General features: G+C 40.2%; 1 protein-coding gene across 6 annotated transcripts in view; it reads left to right on the top strand.

Annotated features, from left to right (window-relative positions):
• The window catches only part of Cdin1 (CDAN1 interacting nuclease 1), a 211,120-nt gene that overhangs the window by 84,994 nt on the left and 107,855 nt on the right, over positions 1-18,271 (top strand). For all 6 annotated transcript variants that reach the window (XM_060372073.1, XM_060372072.1, XM_060372070.1 and 3 more), the window contains 3 exons: positions 12,028-12,107; positions 12,457-12,506; positions 17,126-17,193. In XM_060372073.1, coding sequence (XP_060228056.1) covers positions 12,028-12,107; positions 12,457-12,506; positions 17,126-17,193 — 198 coding nt within the window. The remainder of the gene's footprint in view (positions 1-12,027; positions 12,108-12,456; positions 12,507-17,125; positions 17,194-18,271) is intronic.

Genomic DNA, 18,271 nt, shown 5'->3' with positions numbered 1-18,271 from the left:
TATATATATATTTTTTAATCTGGTAGGTTATTTTTTATGTCCTTTGTTCCTCCTTGAAGTGAAGATGACCTGTATATACCTTGCCTTCCACTCATAGGTTCTCTCACAGTAAGATTTTGACGGTTTCTTTGAGGGGGGAGCTCTGGTAACTGGTAAAATATAAGAAAGCTGTAGAGAATATCCTTGGATAATGGGCAGAAACTGAATAGCTGTGTTTTCCTTGAAAGTTGAGATTCCCCCCTCCCAGGAGAATCAGAAGAAAGTGATTTCTAAATAGCCACACCAGTCCCTGGCTGTAATTAGTCACATGGGCTTGGTTCCCAAGAAGTGTTCCTTTCAATGTCCTGAAAGTGTGTGGATTTCCATGTTTAGCTACCTTTAATGTTCACTCTAGGCTTCCTATATCCACCTCTTGTAAAATTTGCGATAAGAAATGTAGGTTCTTCTTTTCCCATTAGATGAGGGAGTCTTCCAGGAAAAGGAATGGTTCTTGCCTTTGCACTCTATCTGACCATGAATCCGTCTAACCTTGGGTAGCACTTTTAATGACTGAGAACTAGCTTCTTTCTCATAGAACATGGTGACAGACCTCATGATGTGGTATGGGTCTTTGCCAGCAAATAGAAACCTAGTAGATATAAATAAGTGGGCCCAGAAGACTTGGTGGGCCCGGGATGCTTCTGGAAGTTACTGAGTCTCGAGGCAGAGACCTGTCCTCTCTCACTGAATAGTACAAACTTGGCTATATAAGTAGCTACTGTGGGGTCACATGTAGGAGAATCCAGTTTTCTTTCCTCTGTAGCCTGTAAGACATTTGAGATCTTGTCAGGTTTCTGTTGTTTGCTTTTGTTCTAGTCTTAAAGACAGGGTTTCACAAGGCAGGCCAAGGAGTTCTGGGTCTAACTGTGGAGCCCAAGCTAGATTCACACTGGAAAGAGTCCTGTTTCAGCCTCCCAAAATGCTGGAATTATAGGTGTGAACCTTCATGCTTAGGTTTGTCAGGTTTTTCTGTCCCATGAACTTTATTCTTGGCCTTTGGGCTGAGTCTTTTCTTTATCTCTGTCTCTCTCTCTCAAACTGGAACCCAGAAGAAGAGATGACAAAGGTTAGCACCTCTATGTGCCCTGTCTTCTCTGCCCATGGCACAGAGGACTTTGCAGGAAGCCTTAGGTGGTGCTCTGACAGGAAGGATGCCCTGATCCAGGATGCTTCAGATGGCTTCAACTATGGAACGAAAGCTGCAGAAAAATAGCCAGTGAATGGACCAAGTCGCATCCCCATCACCAAGTAGGAAGGAGATATTGGCAGATTATGCAAAGTGCTCATGCCTTAGTTTCTTCCCTGGGAAGGTAACAATAGCTACATCATAAACGTTTCAATCGATTGATACAAGTGAAGTTTGTGGGGGTTCTGTTTCTTTCCTGTGGTGCTGGTGGTCGAACCCAGGGCACTGCATGTTGCACAGGTTCTCCACCACTGAGCTGAATCCTGGCCCAAGCTGATGTAGTTAGAGTAGTGCCCGGCATAGTGTGTAAGTAAATGCCTGCTCTTGTTCGTTTTGTTTCATTTCGCTAAGAAATGGAAATTTGTGCGCCATAGTGAACGGCTTGATTGTCATGCAAGCACGGGACTTGCGTTTCTTCTCCGGAACCAGAGAACACACATGGATGGTGTGCATGTACTTGTAATCCCAGCCCCCTGGAAGCAGAGAAAGGCAGGTCCCTGGGGTGCGCTGGCTAGCCACACTAGCGAATTAATGAGCTCCAGTGAGAAACCTTAGCTCAAAAAACAAGGCAAATGGCTCCCAAGAAACAAGGCCTCCACATGTACAAGTACATACATGTACAGGCACCCACATACATTTGAGCATGCCCAGGGACATGGAAACTTAAGGTGCCTCACATCCCTCAGTGCACATTCCTGTGACATGGTACAAATGCTCAATCAGCCTTTCTAAAATTTGAGAAACTTGGAATAGTACAGGACCATTGTCACATGTGCGTGACGTAACATTTCTTGATATTTTTGTCATTTACATTTAAGTTTTTATTACACTCAGTGTGTGTCTGTATGTGTGTGTGTGTGTGTGTGTGTGTGTGTGTGTGCGCGCGCGCGCATGCGTGCACATGTGCATATGTGGATATAACACAACTTTCAGGAGTTGGTTCTCCGCGTTCACCGCATGAGCCCCAGGTGTCCTTCTCAAGTGGGAGGCTTGGTGGGAAGCGCCCCCCTCGGTTATTTCACTACCTCGGTTTCTATTTCAAAATGGAAATGTATAATTCTCCTTTAAGAGATAGACTATTTTGGCATAAATATAAAACATTTATAAAATGATAGATAATTGTTACCAAAGTTACATTACAGTGCTAGTAAAGTTATTTACGTGTGTGTGTTAGAGGTAAATGCTTCCTTTTTGGATACACACGCTAAGATATTTTCAACACTTTTCTAAGATTCATTGTATTATATTTTATTTTGTATTTCTTATTTTATTTCTCTTAAATGGAGTTTTAAGCCCATTAATTCTTAAAAAGAAAAACCACAAGTGAAGTCAAATGTACTTGCCTATGAAAAAAAAATCACTCCAATAACAGGGAACACAAACAGGACTGGAATTTTTAGTAGCTTTTTGTTTGGCAGTGTGTTTATTCATTCATTCAGCAAACTGTTGTGTTGTTATCTTGTTCAGAGCACCTGAGAGACATACTTCTGATTTTGAACAGGATGTCAAGGACTCTGATATAAGCAATTCCTTTGTCAATGGAGTCACGCCTTCTGTATAGTGGCATTGTATAAACAGATACACCTTATCTGTGGCCTTATAATTGCACATGGTCAGCCCTCAAAACATAAGTATCATTATGTGAACTCAACAGGTCATATTTAGGAATATATCCGTATATACAAATACGTATTATGCATGCAATAAGGATGAAACAAAGAGGCCATGAATTGAGAGGAGAGCAGGGAGGAGTGCATAGGAGGGCTTGGAGGGAGGAAAGGAAAGGGAGAAATGTAGTTAAAATACAGTCTTAAAATTTAAAGAATAAATTGCCTAAGTAGTATGGCTAAACAGACCAATTGAGAAAAATAAATTGTCATTCTTAGATGATCTCTTTTTGTGTGTGTGTGTGTGTGTGTGTGTATAAAGGAGCTTGCCACTAGGTCTAATAACCTGAATTTGATCCCTATGACCCACATAGTGGAGTGATAGCATTCATTCCAAAAGCCAAAATCTGTCCTCTGACCTCCACAGACTAACTATGGTATGCATGCCCCAACCCCACTAAATAAATAAATGTAGTTTTAAAACATATAAGGTTACAAAACATTTACTTAGCTGGGCATAGTGGCTCACCCATATGATCTCTGCATTCCGGAGGATGAGGCAGAAGGATCACTGCAAGTTCAAGACCAATCTGAGGTACATGCTGAGTTCTAGGCCAGCTTGAAACCTGAAACCCTGTCTCAAACACTTAAAAAGGGCAGAGTAGAGGATAGTTTGTAGATCACATTCAGGAATTCAGGTTTATATTCCTCATCCTAGAAGATGCTATATAAGATAATAGGGAAGAAGAGACATCTGTGGTCTTACCCAGCTGTGAACCCTATGAACTGACAGCAACCTGTCAAGCAAGAAGTGCCTAGTTATGCAATAGTGGCACTGTTGGTCTGTGAGTAACCAACTGTTCTCCAAGGCCAACTCCACAGGAGGGAATAAATGCCCAGTACTGTACACTTGCTGAAAGATAGATAGATAGATAGATAGATAGATAGATAGATAGATAGATAGATAGACATAGATACATAGGCATACAAAAGAAAATATGACAGGGAAGATCATAGGCCCTAGGGGGGAACCGACTATCATTTAGCTAAATTGACATAAAGTCATTGCCATGTAAATATTTATGTTTATATATATTGACAGAGCCTACTCTCAGCCTTAATGAGAGAAGCCTGTCTCCAGTGGATAATGATGAATAGAAGGACGCATGGCTGCATAAAGTCCTAGAAATAAAGGACAGACAGATGAGGACTCAGCTCCAAATAAGACATTTACATCACCCTCCAAGGCTTGGGGGACACTGAGAAGGAGGGGACACTGAAAACACAGCAAGAATAGAGCCAGAAGATTAAGAGAAGAGCTACAAAGGTCCCTCTTCTGAGGAAGACAGTCATTACAATCACAAACTTTCAGCAGCTGTGGATGCCTCCACTGGGTCTGCACAAGAATGAATCCATTGACCGTGGAGGGACAACCCACGGAGGTCGTAGCCCTCACTGCTGAACTATTTGCTGCTGATAGATCCCAGAAGAAAACTCAGACCTTTCAGTGTCAGACCCCGCCGGAGCGCCAGTGAATAATCCTAATTCAGTGGCCAGACAGATGGGTCACTAACAAAAACTAAAAGTCATGAATCTAGGGTAGAGGCTGAGATGGGGTTGATAGAGATAGAAGGGAGACAGATATGAGCAGGTAGGAGGAAAGAGCAGTTAGAATGCATTGTACATGTAGGAAGTCGCCAAAAATTTTAAACATTTTTGAGTTTGAAAAGGTGAATAAATTAATCAAACTCAGGAATTTAGAGCTACCTGATGCTAAGCTTAAAAGTCTGAAAACTATGGCTTTTCAAGTAGCAGTAAACTCGAGAGACTTTTTCTTTTCTTCTGGGGACTTATGATGACACTAATTTTTCCTGTGTATAAAACCCTGTATTAGTTGTTTTTCTCATTGCTGTGGCAAAATACCCGACAAAAGCAGCCTGAGAGAGAAAGAAATGATTACATGGACTCAGGGGCACTGGCTGTTCCTCATGGCAGAGAGGTCTGGCAGCAGGAATTCAAGGCTAACTGGTCATGGTGTCTATAGTCCTGAGGCAGAGACAGAGATGAATGCTCATTTCATTTTCTCCTTTGGCTCAGCTAGGATCCCAACACATGGGGCGGACGGTAGCATATTTAGGGCAAGGCTTCTCACCTCAGTTAACCTAATCTAGAAATTTCTGTACAGACTTGTACAATGATTTGTCTTTTAGGTGATTTGAAATTTTATTGAGAATATTAAAACCATCATATGTCCTCAGACATTTAAGACAGCAGTAGCAACTACATTAGTCTAAAAATTCCTTTTTCATTTAATTTTTTTATGTATGGTATGATTTTAAATTCTGGTAGCATTCTGACCAATCTCTTTTAAACAGATATTAAAACAGTGATTATGCGATTGCCAAAAGATTGGTAGGAGTCTTTTCAAGTCTAAGATATGAAGAAGACATGTAGCTTATAAAAACAAGAATTACTTGAACAAATGAGATAAGAATTGAACTGAGTTTTTTTTAAATATTTTTTATTTTAATTTTTATTAATTAATTTATTTAAATTTTATTAGTTACATGTCTCTCCCCAAGTCCACTGATAGGAGACGTCTTCCTCTCCTTCCTTCTGATCCTAGTCTATCAGATCTCATATCTTATCAGGAGTGGCTGCATTGTCTTTCTCTGTGGCCTGGTAAGGCTACTCCCCCATCAGGGTGAGGTGATCAAAGAGCAGGCCAATCAGTTCATGTCAGAGGCAGTCCCTGTTCCCATTACTATGGAGCCCACTTGGATACTGAACTGCCATGTGCTACATATGTGCAGGGGTTCTAGGGTTATCTCCATCCATGGTACTTGGTTGGAGTATGAGTCTTAGGAAAGACTCCTGTGCTCAGGTAAATGGTGGGAACTGGAAAAGATCATCCTGAGTGAGCTATCCCAGAAACAGAAAGACACACACAGTATATACTCACTCATATAGACATATAATATAGGATAAACCTACTAAAATCTGTACACCTAAAGAAACTAATCAAGAAGGAGGACTCTAGCTAAACTGCTCAATCCCCATCCCGAAAGGCAAAGAGAATGGACATCAGAAGGAGAAAAGAAGAAACAAGTTAGGAGCCTGCCACAGAGGGCCTCTGAAAGGCTCTGCCCTGCAGACTATCAAAGCAAATGCTGAGACTTATGGCCAACTGTGGGCAGAGTGCATGAAATCTTATGAAAGAAGTGGGAAATAGTAAGATCTGGAGAGGATAGGAGCTCCACAAAGAGAGCAGTTGAACTGAGTTTTAAAGTATGGGCCAAGGGAAAGATGGGGGTGGGGAGAATTTGTAGTTTTGGAGGCTATGTATAGGAGCTTTAGGAGAAATTATGTAAAATTATGGCTTAGCCAGATGTCGAAGGAATAGCCATTAGTGTGTTTGGTAGACTCCAGTTGATGTTCAGTGGTCCTGAAGCTGCCATTTGCCAGAGACAAGGTTCTGATCATCAGGATCAGTCATTCTTGGGAGATGTCTTCCTTTTGGCCTTAAGTGCTATTTCCTATTCCACAACTCTTAAATTTCTTACTTGCTTCCTTGCTAGGCAGAGAACAGATTTGAATTTGTCCTGTAGGAATTTAGTCATCACTTGTTCATCAGGCCCTGATGGGCTAACGTCTACAACTTTGAGGACAGCCCGAGCTGTAAAGGTGAGTCTCGGCTTCTAAGGCCCATGACAAAATTAGTTTTCCAGGGGAGACCCTGACATGCTGATGTCCGTGGAGTTATAGCTTGAGACTCCCCTAGCCTTGATGTCTACAGGCTTTAACCTTAAATAACTTTGGAGAAAGGATTAAACAGTGGCTGGTATTTAGGCTTTCGTGTCTTGGAGCTCAGCCTGTTTTCAGCCTAAGAAATCCCTGGTACATCTTGGGAGACATAGCATAGCTGTTCCCCAGGATTAGCCACCTATGTTCCATCACCACAGCTGTACATGAACTTGTCTTACAAATAGCCATCTCCTCTTTCTCCCTCTGTCCTTCTGTCACTTATCCTTTCTTCTGTGTGGTTACCCACTATCCATTAAACAGGCTGAGCTGGTCTACCATGTATAAACTTCTTCGTGATCTTAGATTAGGGATGCCAGTTAGATGGATGGGCTTTGCCTTAGCTCAGGTGGAATTCACTAAAAGCCACCGTTGGCCGTGCCTCGCAGGAGTTTTCAGAGCATAACCAGTTCATCTACTTGCTTGCATTAGAATCTTCTGGTAACTGGCTACATATTTAAATGACATCTAGGGAGGCAAGCATTATCAATATGAGTATGAGGTCTGGGCCTTGTTTGCTCTCATATATGGCCATAGCTAGCTAGAGAAAAAAAATTTCTACAGGGCTGTGAACAAACTTGATGTTAACATACCCAACTCCGTTGAGAACACTTCAGCTAAATACACATACCAATAGAAGAATTGAAAATACTCTCGCAGTTCTTTTCCTTGGAATAGATTTGATAGTGAACTGTGTGCTTTAGCCACAATATCTACTTTTGGGTCACTCTTGACTTCATGTGGAACCCATGAAGTCTTTTTGACTCCCTCCGCAGCAGACAGGAATGCTGTGCTTGTTGACAATGCAGTATTGGGAGGCGGAAGGCAGGCCACACTATCTGACAACAGTGGAGCTAGCTTGTAAGCATTGCAGAAGCCCAGGTCGCAGTCAGTGGAAGTGCTTTACAGTTCAACCTTCACAGCTGTTCCGAGTGCCCATTTTACTCTCTTTCACAGCCAGGGTAACTAAAATTCACCAGAGCTGGAATTGAACATCTGCACATAGATTAAATCATGAAAAAAGGACTAGAAATAATTTTAGTTTCCTAGGGGATACTTGCTTACCATATGTACCATTAGGTTGTGGCCTATCAGGGAAAGAGAAAGAAACTAGGAAGAGGTCAGCAGCATGTCAGTGGATTTGAGTCCAAATTTATGATTATGTTCAGTGCAGAGAGCCCAAACTAAGGGAGTGGACAAGAGGTCTCAAGAAACTGCAAAGCAAATTGACAGATGGTTGGTAAAAATTAAATTAAGAATCAACTCTGAAAAAGTGGCAAGTACTAGGACTATGCCTCCATTGTGGGACACTTTCCTGTATCACTCTACTCCCCTCTGAAATGTAAAGTGACTTACCCAGTGCAGCTGGGGTCTGATCAGCCTGGCAAGATAAGCCATGGGTGCAATGGTGGCATGAACATTACTGGGTTAGCCAACAACTCTATGATTGGATTCAATCCCTACTCCGCAGGAGGGAGCACACATCTGCTACTGTAAATGCCAGCCAAGAACCCATGACTGAGGAGCTCACGTGTCCAGGTGTGAACCTATTATTAGGTTTCTAGTAAACAGGTAAAAGATCAAGCTGTGTTCTAAAGTCAGATCTCTATTCTCAGAGACTCATTCAGCTCTCAGAGCTGGTGGGAAAGGCTGAGGTCACCGTCTTCTTTCCGTATGTGTAGAAACGGTAAAGAGTGGCTACTTAGTTTAAAACCTTGTTTGAGAAAATGATCAAAGGAGTAAATATGGAACATGTTGGTTTCAAAGGAACTTGAGAAAGGAAGTGCAAATAAAACTTATTTCAGTAGATGAAGGGAAGAGGAAGAAAGAAAGAGTGACAGAACATGGAAAGTAAGAGGATAGAGTGAAGTCCACTTGTAAGTAACAGAAGAGAGGTTACACAGATTAATGCTGAAGTAGATGAAGTAAATGTATTATAGATACATGAACCAAAGTACACAGCAGCTCCATGGGTATTTGTTCTACTGGCTTTGTAAGTTCCTTATCTTAGAGGCATTCCATATCAAACACATCGCAGTCTTGAGCATTCTGCCTCAGTTGAAACATTGCTGCCACCTCTGTGACATGCTTTATCCAGTGCCTGCCTTCTGCTGTTCATGTGGCAGTGGCTCCAGACTTGAATTCTTATTTTGTGCCTTCTTTATAGACAGGAGATATCATCCATGTGCTGCAGTACAAGTTTCAGCAGGGAGAACGGGCCTTCTGTCTCTAGGGACGAAAAAGCAAGAGGCCCTCACCGTGCCCAGTTAGTGCTGCTCCTATGTACATGTGCTTAGGGCCAAGCACTTGGAATTAGAAAAACCATCAGGAGCCCATCCCCAGAGAAAACTGGTTCTTTCTCACTCAGCGGTCATTGACTGCCATAGCTCTTCATGTAGGGCTGGGGCCTTGTGAAATTTCACTGGTTCATGCTGACTTGTGTAGCTGTTATGTAGGCCTTTAGGCAGCCTGTCTAACTCTTACAATCTTCCTAAACCCTCTTCCACAGTATTCCCTTAACCTTAGGTTAGGGGTTGGGATGCCCACCCCCCAATTAATACACCTCAGTTTCCAGGTTTTACAGTTTTGTTAAACATAACTAATTCTTTTTGTTTTGAGTCATGTTCTCTTTGACATATCCAGGTTGCTTTTTTTCTTTTAATTTCGTGTGTGTGTGTGTGTGTGTGTGTGTGTGTGTGTGTGTGTGTGTGTCTTGTGTTTGAGACTATGCATGCATGTGAAGGCCTGAGGTTGATGTTGGAGATCATCCTCAACTGTTCTTCAACCTGGTCCTCAGGATCTCTTAATGAAACCTAGTGCTCACCAGTGTGGCTTGTCTCGTTAGCCACTTTACTCTGAGGATCCGCTGTCTATGCGTTCTGAGCTCTGTACAAGAAGGCCAGTGTACCCACCCACATTTGGCATTTACATGGGTTCTGAGGATCTGAACTTTGGTTCTTAGACTTGCATGGCAGGGACTTTGACCACTGAGCCATCTCTCCAACCCTCAAATGATGTTTTTAAAAGCCTATGACAAAGATACTAAATCCTGAGAAGCACCATTCAAACGTTTAGTTATGATGAAATTAATTACTTTCTTATTTAATATTTGATATTCCCCCCCCCCAAATAAATGACCCACTTTTCTCAGATCTTGGGACATTGGCTCTCATAATGAAAAAGAGCTTCTAAAATGTATTTTGAACAGTAGATTTGCATGTAATTTGTTACAAGGTTAGTGCTTTTCCAATGGCCAGAGCTTTGGATCACACTTGGCTATAAATAATGCTTTCTTCACATTGGCATGAGTTTGCATTGCAGCACCTTTGCGCCTCATGACCAGGTGTGCACAGAGAAGGCTGCTGTTTCGCTGGGTGTCAGAGAAGGGTGTGCATGCTATTACCGTCTGCAAATGAGTGGCAGACCAAAGGAGGTATCCTCTGAGAAGGCGACCACACATGTGAACAACTGCTTTGATCTCTACCATCTGGCTAGGCTTTAGAATTATGCTAGGGAAAGTGGGCAGGTCCACCAGGCACATTATTGTCTTTCTAGTCCTGTTCCCACATCATCTGTTCCTAAGTAAGGTGATGGGTTACTGCCTCCTGGTCTCAGTATCCATACCACTTACCCTTGGTAATTTCTGTCAGAAATAACTGAGTACAGCCCAAGTTTATAAAACACAGTGAGTGTGTAAGTCTCATCTGGTTCAGACTCCTACTTGAACTTTAACAAAATGGAGTGGCAGCTCTTTTCTCAAGAGACTCCCATGAGAACTCTTTGGAGGAGTCAACTCAAATAGCATCCGATAGCCTGCAGATGCAGTCACTGAATGCAAGGGGCCAGCAGTGCTTGCTAGGTTTTAGAGCTGGTTGTAAGAGAGAACTGGATAAGGTAGCTGGGTGGCACTCTTTGGAGATTCCATATGGGCTCTCCCATATAGTGCAACCGTGTTTACAAATTTGATGCTATAAGCTGTGTTATTGGAATAGGCAATAATTAAAATGATTTGTCTTAGAGTCAGTTCTACACTAAAGATGCCATCTTCTTATTTCTTTCCACAGCTTGTCTCATATCTTTCAGTATCCCAAGGCTACTGAAGTTGATAAAGAACATGATAATAAAAACCAAGCTTAAAATTGGCACATAGCTATGATCTTTACTAACTTTCTTAACTAGATAATTGTACAAGAGGCATTCAAGCAGTCCCTGCATGGGTCACTCCCTTAGCCATTTTGAGGTTGATTCCATAGGAGGTTTTTGACAGAATTGATTTCTACCAGGAGCCAAGTAGGACCAGGTTGTCCTCCCCAGCTGTTCAAAGCTGAGCATCTCACATATGCCCCTCTCTTGATGCTTTCCATACTGCCCTTTCTCTAACATTGTAGTCCCTGGGATTTCAATTTGCAGGTAGTGAGACCTATTTGGGGTGGGAATTTTATTTACATATAAAATATATCTACTTCCTGTCCACTTTGTCCTCCCAAATAACCATGATAGACCCTCTATATTTGTAAGTCACACACAGGACTCTACCAAGCACTGATGGGAAAGGGGGCATATATCTGTGTTCTGCCTCTACAGACTTCTTAGTCACCAAAGACAGTGGAACAGTGATCTGCATCTCATTTGTGTTTAGGTATAGTACAACTAGTCAAGACACAGAGTATACGTCAGACTGTGCGGTACACTATATGCAAATATTGTAGAGTGGTTCTTATCAGGAAAGTGAGCATCTGTGGAGTGTGGTCTCTGTCAGGGGTCCTGAAAATAGTGGCTACAAGAAGGCAACGGCATACACACACACACACACACACACACACACACACATTATTTTTCTTCATTTCAGAGTCCCATAGTTATCAGCCAGTCCTACCTGTTTTGCTTACCTGAAAAATGGACATAACAAGTGGTGTCAGTTGATGGGAACTGTTTTGGACAGATGGAGTATGGAAAGATGTTTTTCTTGGCATTATTGAAGCCCTTAACTCAGTGCCGCCTTAGCTAAGCTGTGCACATACAGGTGCTTGGGAATTACCTTTCTACCTGTAACAGTTAAATCTTTGCTGGTTATTTCTGTTGTGTTTCCCTTTCCCCAAAGCTGGCTTTTCCAAAACTGATATGTCTGCAAATAGACATATGCTTTAGGTCTACACTTGTTAATTTACCTTGGAAAAAATCAGGTCACTGTCAAATCTGGCAATGTAGCTTACAGATACTTGGCAAAAATGGTCTAATTAAAAGCATCTCTTAGATGAAAATCTCAGGGAAATAATCAGTATGAGTACTGCTCTTCTTTTCTGGATCTGTGTGTACATAGGTATCCGTCACTTCTCATGTCATATTAAAAGTGTGTTGACTGTGTGCTAATAGTTCATCTCTTTCCTTTTACAGCCTCCAAGTCTGTTATAAATAGTATGCTACGGGACCCTTCTCAGATTCCAGATGGAGTTCTAGCAAACCAGGTCTATCAGGTATTAATCACAGCTGTTTTCAGTGGCGATGCTGTTATCTGCCTAGCCGAGTAGAGGATCTTAAACCTCATTTAATTACTGTCATCATAAACTATCACTGAGGTCAGGGCACACCATAAATGGCAATGCAGTTATTTTCGAGAAGAACATTTTACTTTTTAACAGCTTGCTTTTATAGTAAATAAAAAGCATGCAATTTTTGTTTTCTGTGATTAAATCTGAATAGCCTTTTGATAGTCTTCTTTCGGATGGTGGTTGGGTGCGAGGGGTAATGAGTGCTTTTAGAATGTTTACTGTGGTGGGGTTTGTAGTCAGCCCAGCCGATAACGCCTCTCTTATTTGTCCGCAGTGCATTGTGAATGACTGCTGTTATGGACCGCTGGTGGACTGCATCAAGCAGTATCCTTCCCCATAAAATTTTAGGTGCACAATTGACGAGCTCAGACTTGGTGGAGGAGATGTGTCTAGCTTTAACCTGACATAAAGTTCTGCTTCACAAAACACATTTCATACTCTCCTATTTTACATTCAATCAGCTGGAGGGTCACTGCAGACCATTCTTCTCTACTGCTGAGGAAAGAGCAGCTAGGCCACAGGAAGATGTCAGCTCAGCAGATGCATGTCCATATGCTTATTTCAAACTGCTTGGTTTTCAATGAGTTTGAAGGTGCAGAGTCATTAGGCAGGTAACATACTGTCTTGGAATGTATCTAACCATCCCAGTGCCCATTTTTTAAAATATAACAAAGTTCCATTTAAAATGAGCCAAATTCAGTTGAGTGTTCTAGAATAAATTTTGAGCCTGGAGTTGAAGGATGATGTTATTAAAATGCCACCAGAGACCATCACATTTTAAAGGGCAGTGGACTCTCCTTGCTTAAATACTGATTGCAATCTGCACTGCCGTTTAGCCCCCTAATAAACATTTTTAGAGAAACCATTCTAATTTTTCCCGTGGGACCGACTTTAAGGCTATGAAAGCTGATGTCCAGTCATTTCTCATTAAAGCCATTGAGATTCCTAAGGAGTTAATGTTTACTTCTTAAAATAAGACAGGGTAAATGGCAATGATTCCAGTAGTGTAGAGATGATAGTAAATGAAATGGCCCGACAGTGAGAATTTTGATAACGCTTTAGGGAAAAGAGTACTTACTTAAACAATACTTATAATTTTTTTGGTGGAGATCATTTAAGAACTGCCTTCCTGGGCTAATTTTGTTAGCAGGGATGGCACAGGGGCCAGTATGGCTCAGTGATCACCACTCAGTTTTTGTTGGATTTTCTTGCAAGCTGAGTGGGTAGATGCATATCCACATGTGCACATATATGTGTGTGCATATCCACACACTCACATATGTATATGTGGCTACTCACACGTGCACATGGCATGTGTGCGTGCAAGTCCATATGCTCACATACATGTTTGTGCATGCATATGTTTATTTATTTCTTCTGGTTTTCCAAAGGTCTGGGGTCAATTAGAAAAAATATTTGGAAGCATGGTTTTACCACCTTATCCAGGCTGGCCTCGTACTCCCAATCATCCTACCTCCATCTCCTTTGTGTTAGGATCTCCAAGTGTGCGTGGCCACACCCAGCTCACATTTTTTGAGAAGAAAAATTACTTTCTTTCCTGAAAACATAATTAAGATTTGGCATAATCTTTGAGCACAGCCCTCTTGCAAGAATGATGAGTAATTATTATTATGGAGCTTTTTACGTATGCATTCTGTGATCTGGTCCTCTAGCAAAAATGAACCAAACCATAGTATTGTCAAATCTGGCTTTTTATTTTTTTTATTTTTTTTATTTATTTTTTTTTAGGCTAAAGTGTAGCTATGGTTCTATTTTCAGTGTGAAATTAATGGTAGTGTTAAAAGTTGTACGAGCGCCAACCTCACATTGCCTTGGTGATAAACTTCAGCACATTTATAAAACAACTAACACCACCTCAGAGTGTCTAGGGCTAAGTTACATGCTAATTTCAAAGCACATAAAATAGTTAAAAATCAATTTAAAGTTAAGGTTTTAAAAGCATAATGTCTTTTGAAGGATTGCATATTGATTTTAAATATAACTCTCTAATTATATATGCATGGACTAAAGTATGAAGTCAACTGCTTTGTAAATGCCAGGAGGCTATTTTTCAGTAATAGTTGAGACACTTACGGGAAACTAGATTGCTATATTGCTGGAGAAGAAAATGGCTTGTGAGGTTATTTACAAGTTTTGCCCCATGGTCACTACCATACATCAATAATAGGTATCCTTATAGACACTGTCTAAGTGTTTCTGCTTATGGAGCATTATAAATTCTGTCTGGAATATTCTCCTTGTATACATATATTTTTTTGCAATCATTCATGTTCTCTTTTGGCTGTGCGTTGTCAGTAGGATTTAATGTGCAATATAATTTCAATTGATAAATATAATGATGTATGTATATAAATTGTATTCACTGACTGGATTCTAACTTTTGCAGTTTCATTATGCTTATTACCAGTAAAAATTGCTGCTTTTATAAGCTTTATTTTCTAGACCTTGCATTTTTATTTCTATATGAAACAAAGCATGATCAAGAAGTATATCTTTCCAGAATTTAAAATTGGTGATTTTGCTGTAATTATGCAAAGTAAAACAGGCTAGAGAGTTTATGGAAAGATTGACTGTATCTTTGCATTGAGATGATGTCAGTTTCATGTACTGTAAGCTTGCAAAGATGTTTCCTACACTGATCAACAGGAATCATTTTATTTCACACTGGATGAGATTATTGGTTTCCTTTGTAAGTGAGAAAGGCTTTTTTATATGGTCCTGATAATTTGGTAATATTTGTTTGCCTTGCTTCACGAAAGTACATTGTGGTTTTTTTGTTTTGTTTTTGTTTTGTTTTGTTTACAAAGAAAGCACACATTTGGAAAATGGAATAGATAGAAAACCTTCTTACTCCATTATGGAAATGATATGACGTAGGCACTCATGTACAGAATATGTGTATCACTTACTAAAATGGCACAACTCCAATCACAGTAGTAAAAAGGATGTATTGCCGGAGTGCTTTATTTTTCTTTTGGTGCCTACTATATGTATGTATGTGTTTGTTTGTTTATAGATATAGAGGTATCCCACCCATATATTTTCCTCTGCATCTCATATCCACCAAGCAAACTCCATGAGAAAGAAGTCACTTCCTTTTTCCAAAGTGGGATCAAGGCTACAGCTGTTAGATAAGGGTCTGAACAGAGAGGCAAGGGGAGATGATGATGCAGGAAGATCAGGGGCTGTGGGTTTCACTTCTCTATCATCAGTAACCTCAGTTTCATGATTCAACATTTTAGATGTAAATAATTTACAACAATAAAAGTGAGAGCACATTTATGTGGAAAGAAGTAAATAATTTAGTTTGAAAATGTGGGATACCCTGGTAATGAGATATTGAGACTTACCAAATGTCTTCAGTGAACTCAGAAAAATGTGTGAAATTTTGTGATTGAACATTTTAGGTTTTGTTATTTTATTTCTAGTTAAAAAAAATAAGTGCAGTCATGTACATTGGAAGAGGGGAAAATAACAGGCAGAAGCAGTAATGATGGCTTTGGCCTTGTTTAGATCATGATAAAAGGTGATTTTATCTTTTGAATCTAAATGTTAGTCACCTGTAACCGATTGATAAAGAACACAGTGATTTTCTGTGATTTTTTTTTAACTAGTGATACGTAAGTTTCCTTTGATTTCAGTTCAGTGTTCACAAAACATGATCAGAATAACCCTCTCTGTTAAGTCAAGGAGTTGATGTTATGGGATTGGGTGGGATGGACAATCAAGGAGGTAATCCTGACTATTTCTTCTAAATACTTTTCAGTAGGACTGAAGGACCACATGAGAGTAATACTCTTTGAGACTTAGTATAGTCTCTTTCCTTCAAAAAAGAGCGAGCTTCAAAGTATTGCCACTGGCTTCATTATTTATGAGTCGTAGGACCTTGAGCACAGTCCGAGGCATTTTTGCACCCTGCTTTACATGTCTGAAGAAATGGGACTAAGATTATCTACTCTTGGAGTTGCTCTGAAGCTTCAAGCAAGGTCTCAGTCTTTAGTGTGAAGGCTTCTTATGTGGCCCTTAGGAAGTATTGACTATTAGCAAGTATTATATAACTCTGATGCTTTTGGAAAAGCTGTGTGGTCAAACACAGGCTTTGGAGAGAGCTCATTCCTGCCTTGTTTGTTTGCTTGCTTGTTCTTCATTGCTACAGATGGAACCCAGGTTGTCAAGAGTGTTAGGCAGACACTGTCCCACTGTGCTGTGGCCCCAACCCCTCATCCTTGGTTGTCCCACACATTAACTACCTTTGTGAGTTTCCTTCTCTGATTCTATTTCCTTGTTTGTAAAACAAGGCTGTTTCTACTTGTAAAAATTACATAATGTACTTAAAGCACTTGATACGATGCTTGCCATAGAGAAAGCATTGGAATAATTTATATGTTTCTGTACGCCTGTTCGTGTGCATTTGAATGCTTTAAAATGGACACACACAGGCAGCAGACTTTGTGTCCCTGGAGGTGAAGCAAGAGCTGATGTCTGGCAAATGGTTCTCACAGGTTTCTAGGACTCTAAGATTGGAAACTGGTAGGGCAGAGTCAGGTTAGTTACCGTACTTCCATGTACTGAGTATTCTGTAAACATGTACTAAGTTGAATTAGAGGGCTTTCCTTTTTTTTTTTTAACACAAATTAATGTATTATTTTAAGTGACTCCCTCTTCTTAAAAGAAATTAAAATCATACTGATTTATAAATCTTTGTGAAGGTATGTAAATGTTACGTAAAATTCTGCTGACTTATTTAGATGAGGGAAGAACACATAAGGAAATTTTCTTCCACAAAGGTGTAATCCGGGTGGGAAACCTTGTATATAATTACCGTAATTCTCCACTTCATCTCAACATATTGACTTGGCATTCGAATATTCCTGACAGGTAAGCCCTTCTGTGTATATTGCCTCCTTAACTGAAATGTCCAGTGCTATTGGCTACGAGCATGAAGTCCTGCTGAGAGACTTGCTTCTGAAGAACAACCTGTCCTTCCTAGGTAAGTGTTGCTCAAGTCCTGTGACTTAAAGACAGTGTTTTAATCTTCCACCTGCAGGTACTCTGTACTGCTGCGAGAGAGAGGCTAATGACTGATGCTCTCCATGGTATCTTTTATTGATTCAGACCCGAGCAGAAGCTCTCTTACCCAATCCCCTATATAGCCAGCACATGCACAGGCTTGCAATTAATATTTTATAGAATAAGTGGCTGAAAAAATGCTTTAATATCTGTTGGAGTATTACTTTTGGTGTCATGAGATATTCACCATAATCTAAGCCTTATGAGAGTAAGAAACAAAGAAATATTGTCTATAAAATGCTTTATGTATTAAAGAGAATACTTAGAAAAATTCATGTTAGGCATGTTCATCTCATATGGGAAAGTCCTGTTATTGAAAAGCAAAATATCAAGCTTTTATTATTTTCATGCCAAGTATTAATGGTATCACAGACTTAGTATGATTTTTCAAAATCCCCCTATGTCTGCACTGATACGTGACCCAGTAGAGATCTTAACTGTACAATGTTATTTCTTTCAACATCTCTTCATCATTAGAAATAAAACCTGGAATGACATCCATGTAATAATGGGGCATGGCAACCATAAAGCACCCAACGAAGCATTAATTTTTCTTCTCTGTTATATCTGTGGTAACTAACAAAAGATCCACACCAATCGTGCTAGTGAGCAGACTCATGAAGAACCTGATAGTGTAATTTTAGGGACAAAAGGGGAAAGCATATTCCATTACTTAATTTTATTGTAAAATGGACAACACACTGGCCAAGGAAAGTCAAATCCATAAAACCTAGACTACACATTTCCTAGTGTTTTTATTCATCAACTAGGGAGGGGCGTAAGATATATTGCAAGATTGTTGGTGTTCCGAAGCTGATAACAGAACAGTCACAAATATTCACTAATTAAGGTTAAAGACAGAAAGTTGAGAAATTAGGAAAGTGCTCTCCAGTGACTAAATTTGGGCAGCATAAACAGCCAGGTATTTTCACATAAGAAGGGCAGCTGAATTATAGAGCCTATGGAAACAGTGTCGTGTGTAAATAAATTTCCTTTTA

The sequence above is a fragment of the Meriones unguiculatus genome, chromosome 18 (genome assembly GCF_030254825.1).
Source record: "Meriones unguiculatus strain TT.TT164.6M chromosome 18, Bangor_MerUng_6.1, whole genome shotgun sequence".
Classification (NCBI taxonomy): Eukaryota; Metazoa; Chordata; class Mammalia; order Rodentia; family Muridae; genus Meriones; species Meriones unguiculatus.
Note: the sequence above shows the minus strand (reverse complement) of the source record. Positions and strands in the feature narration are given on the sequence as shown.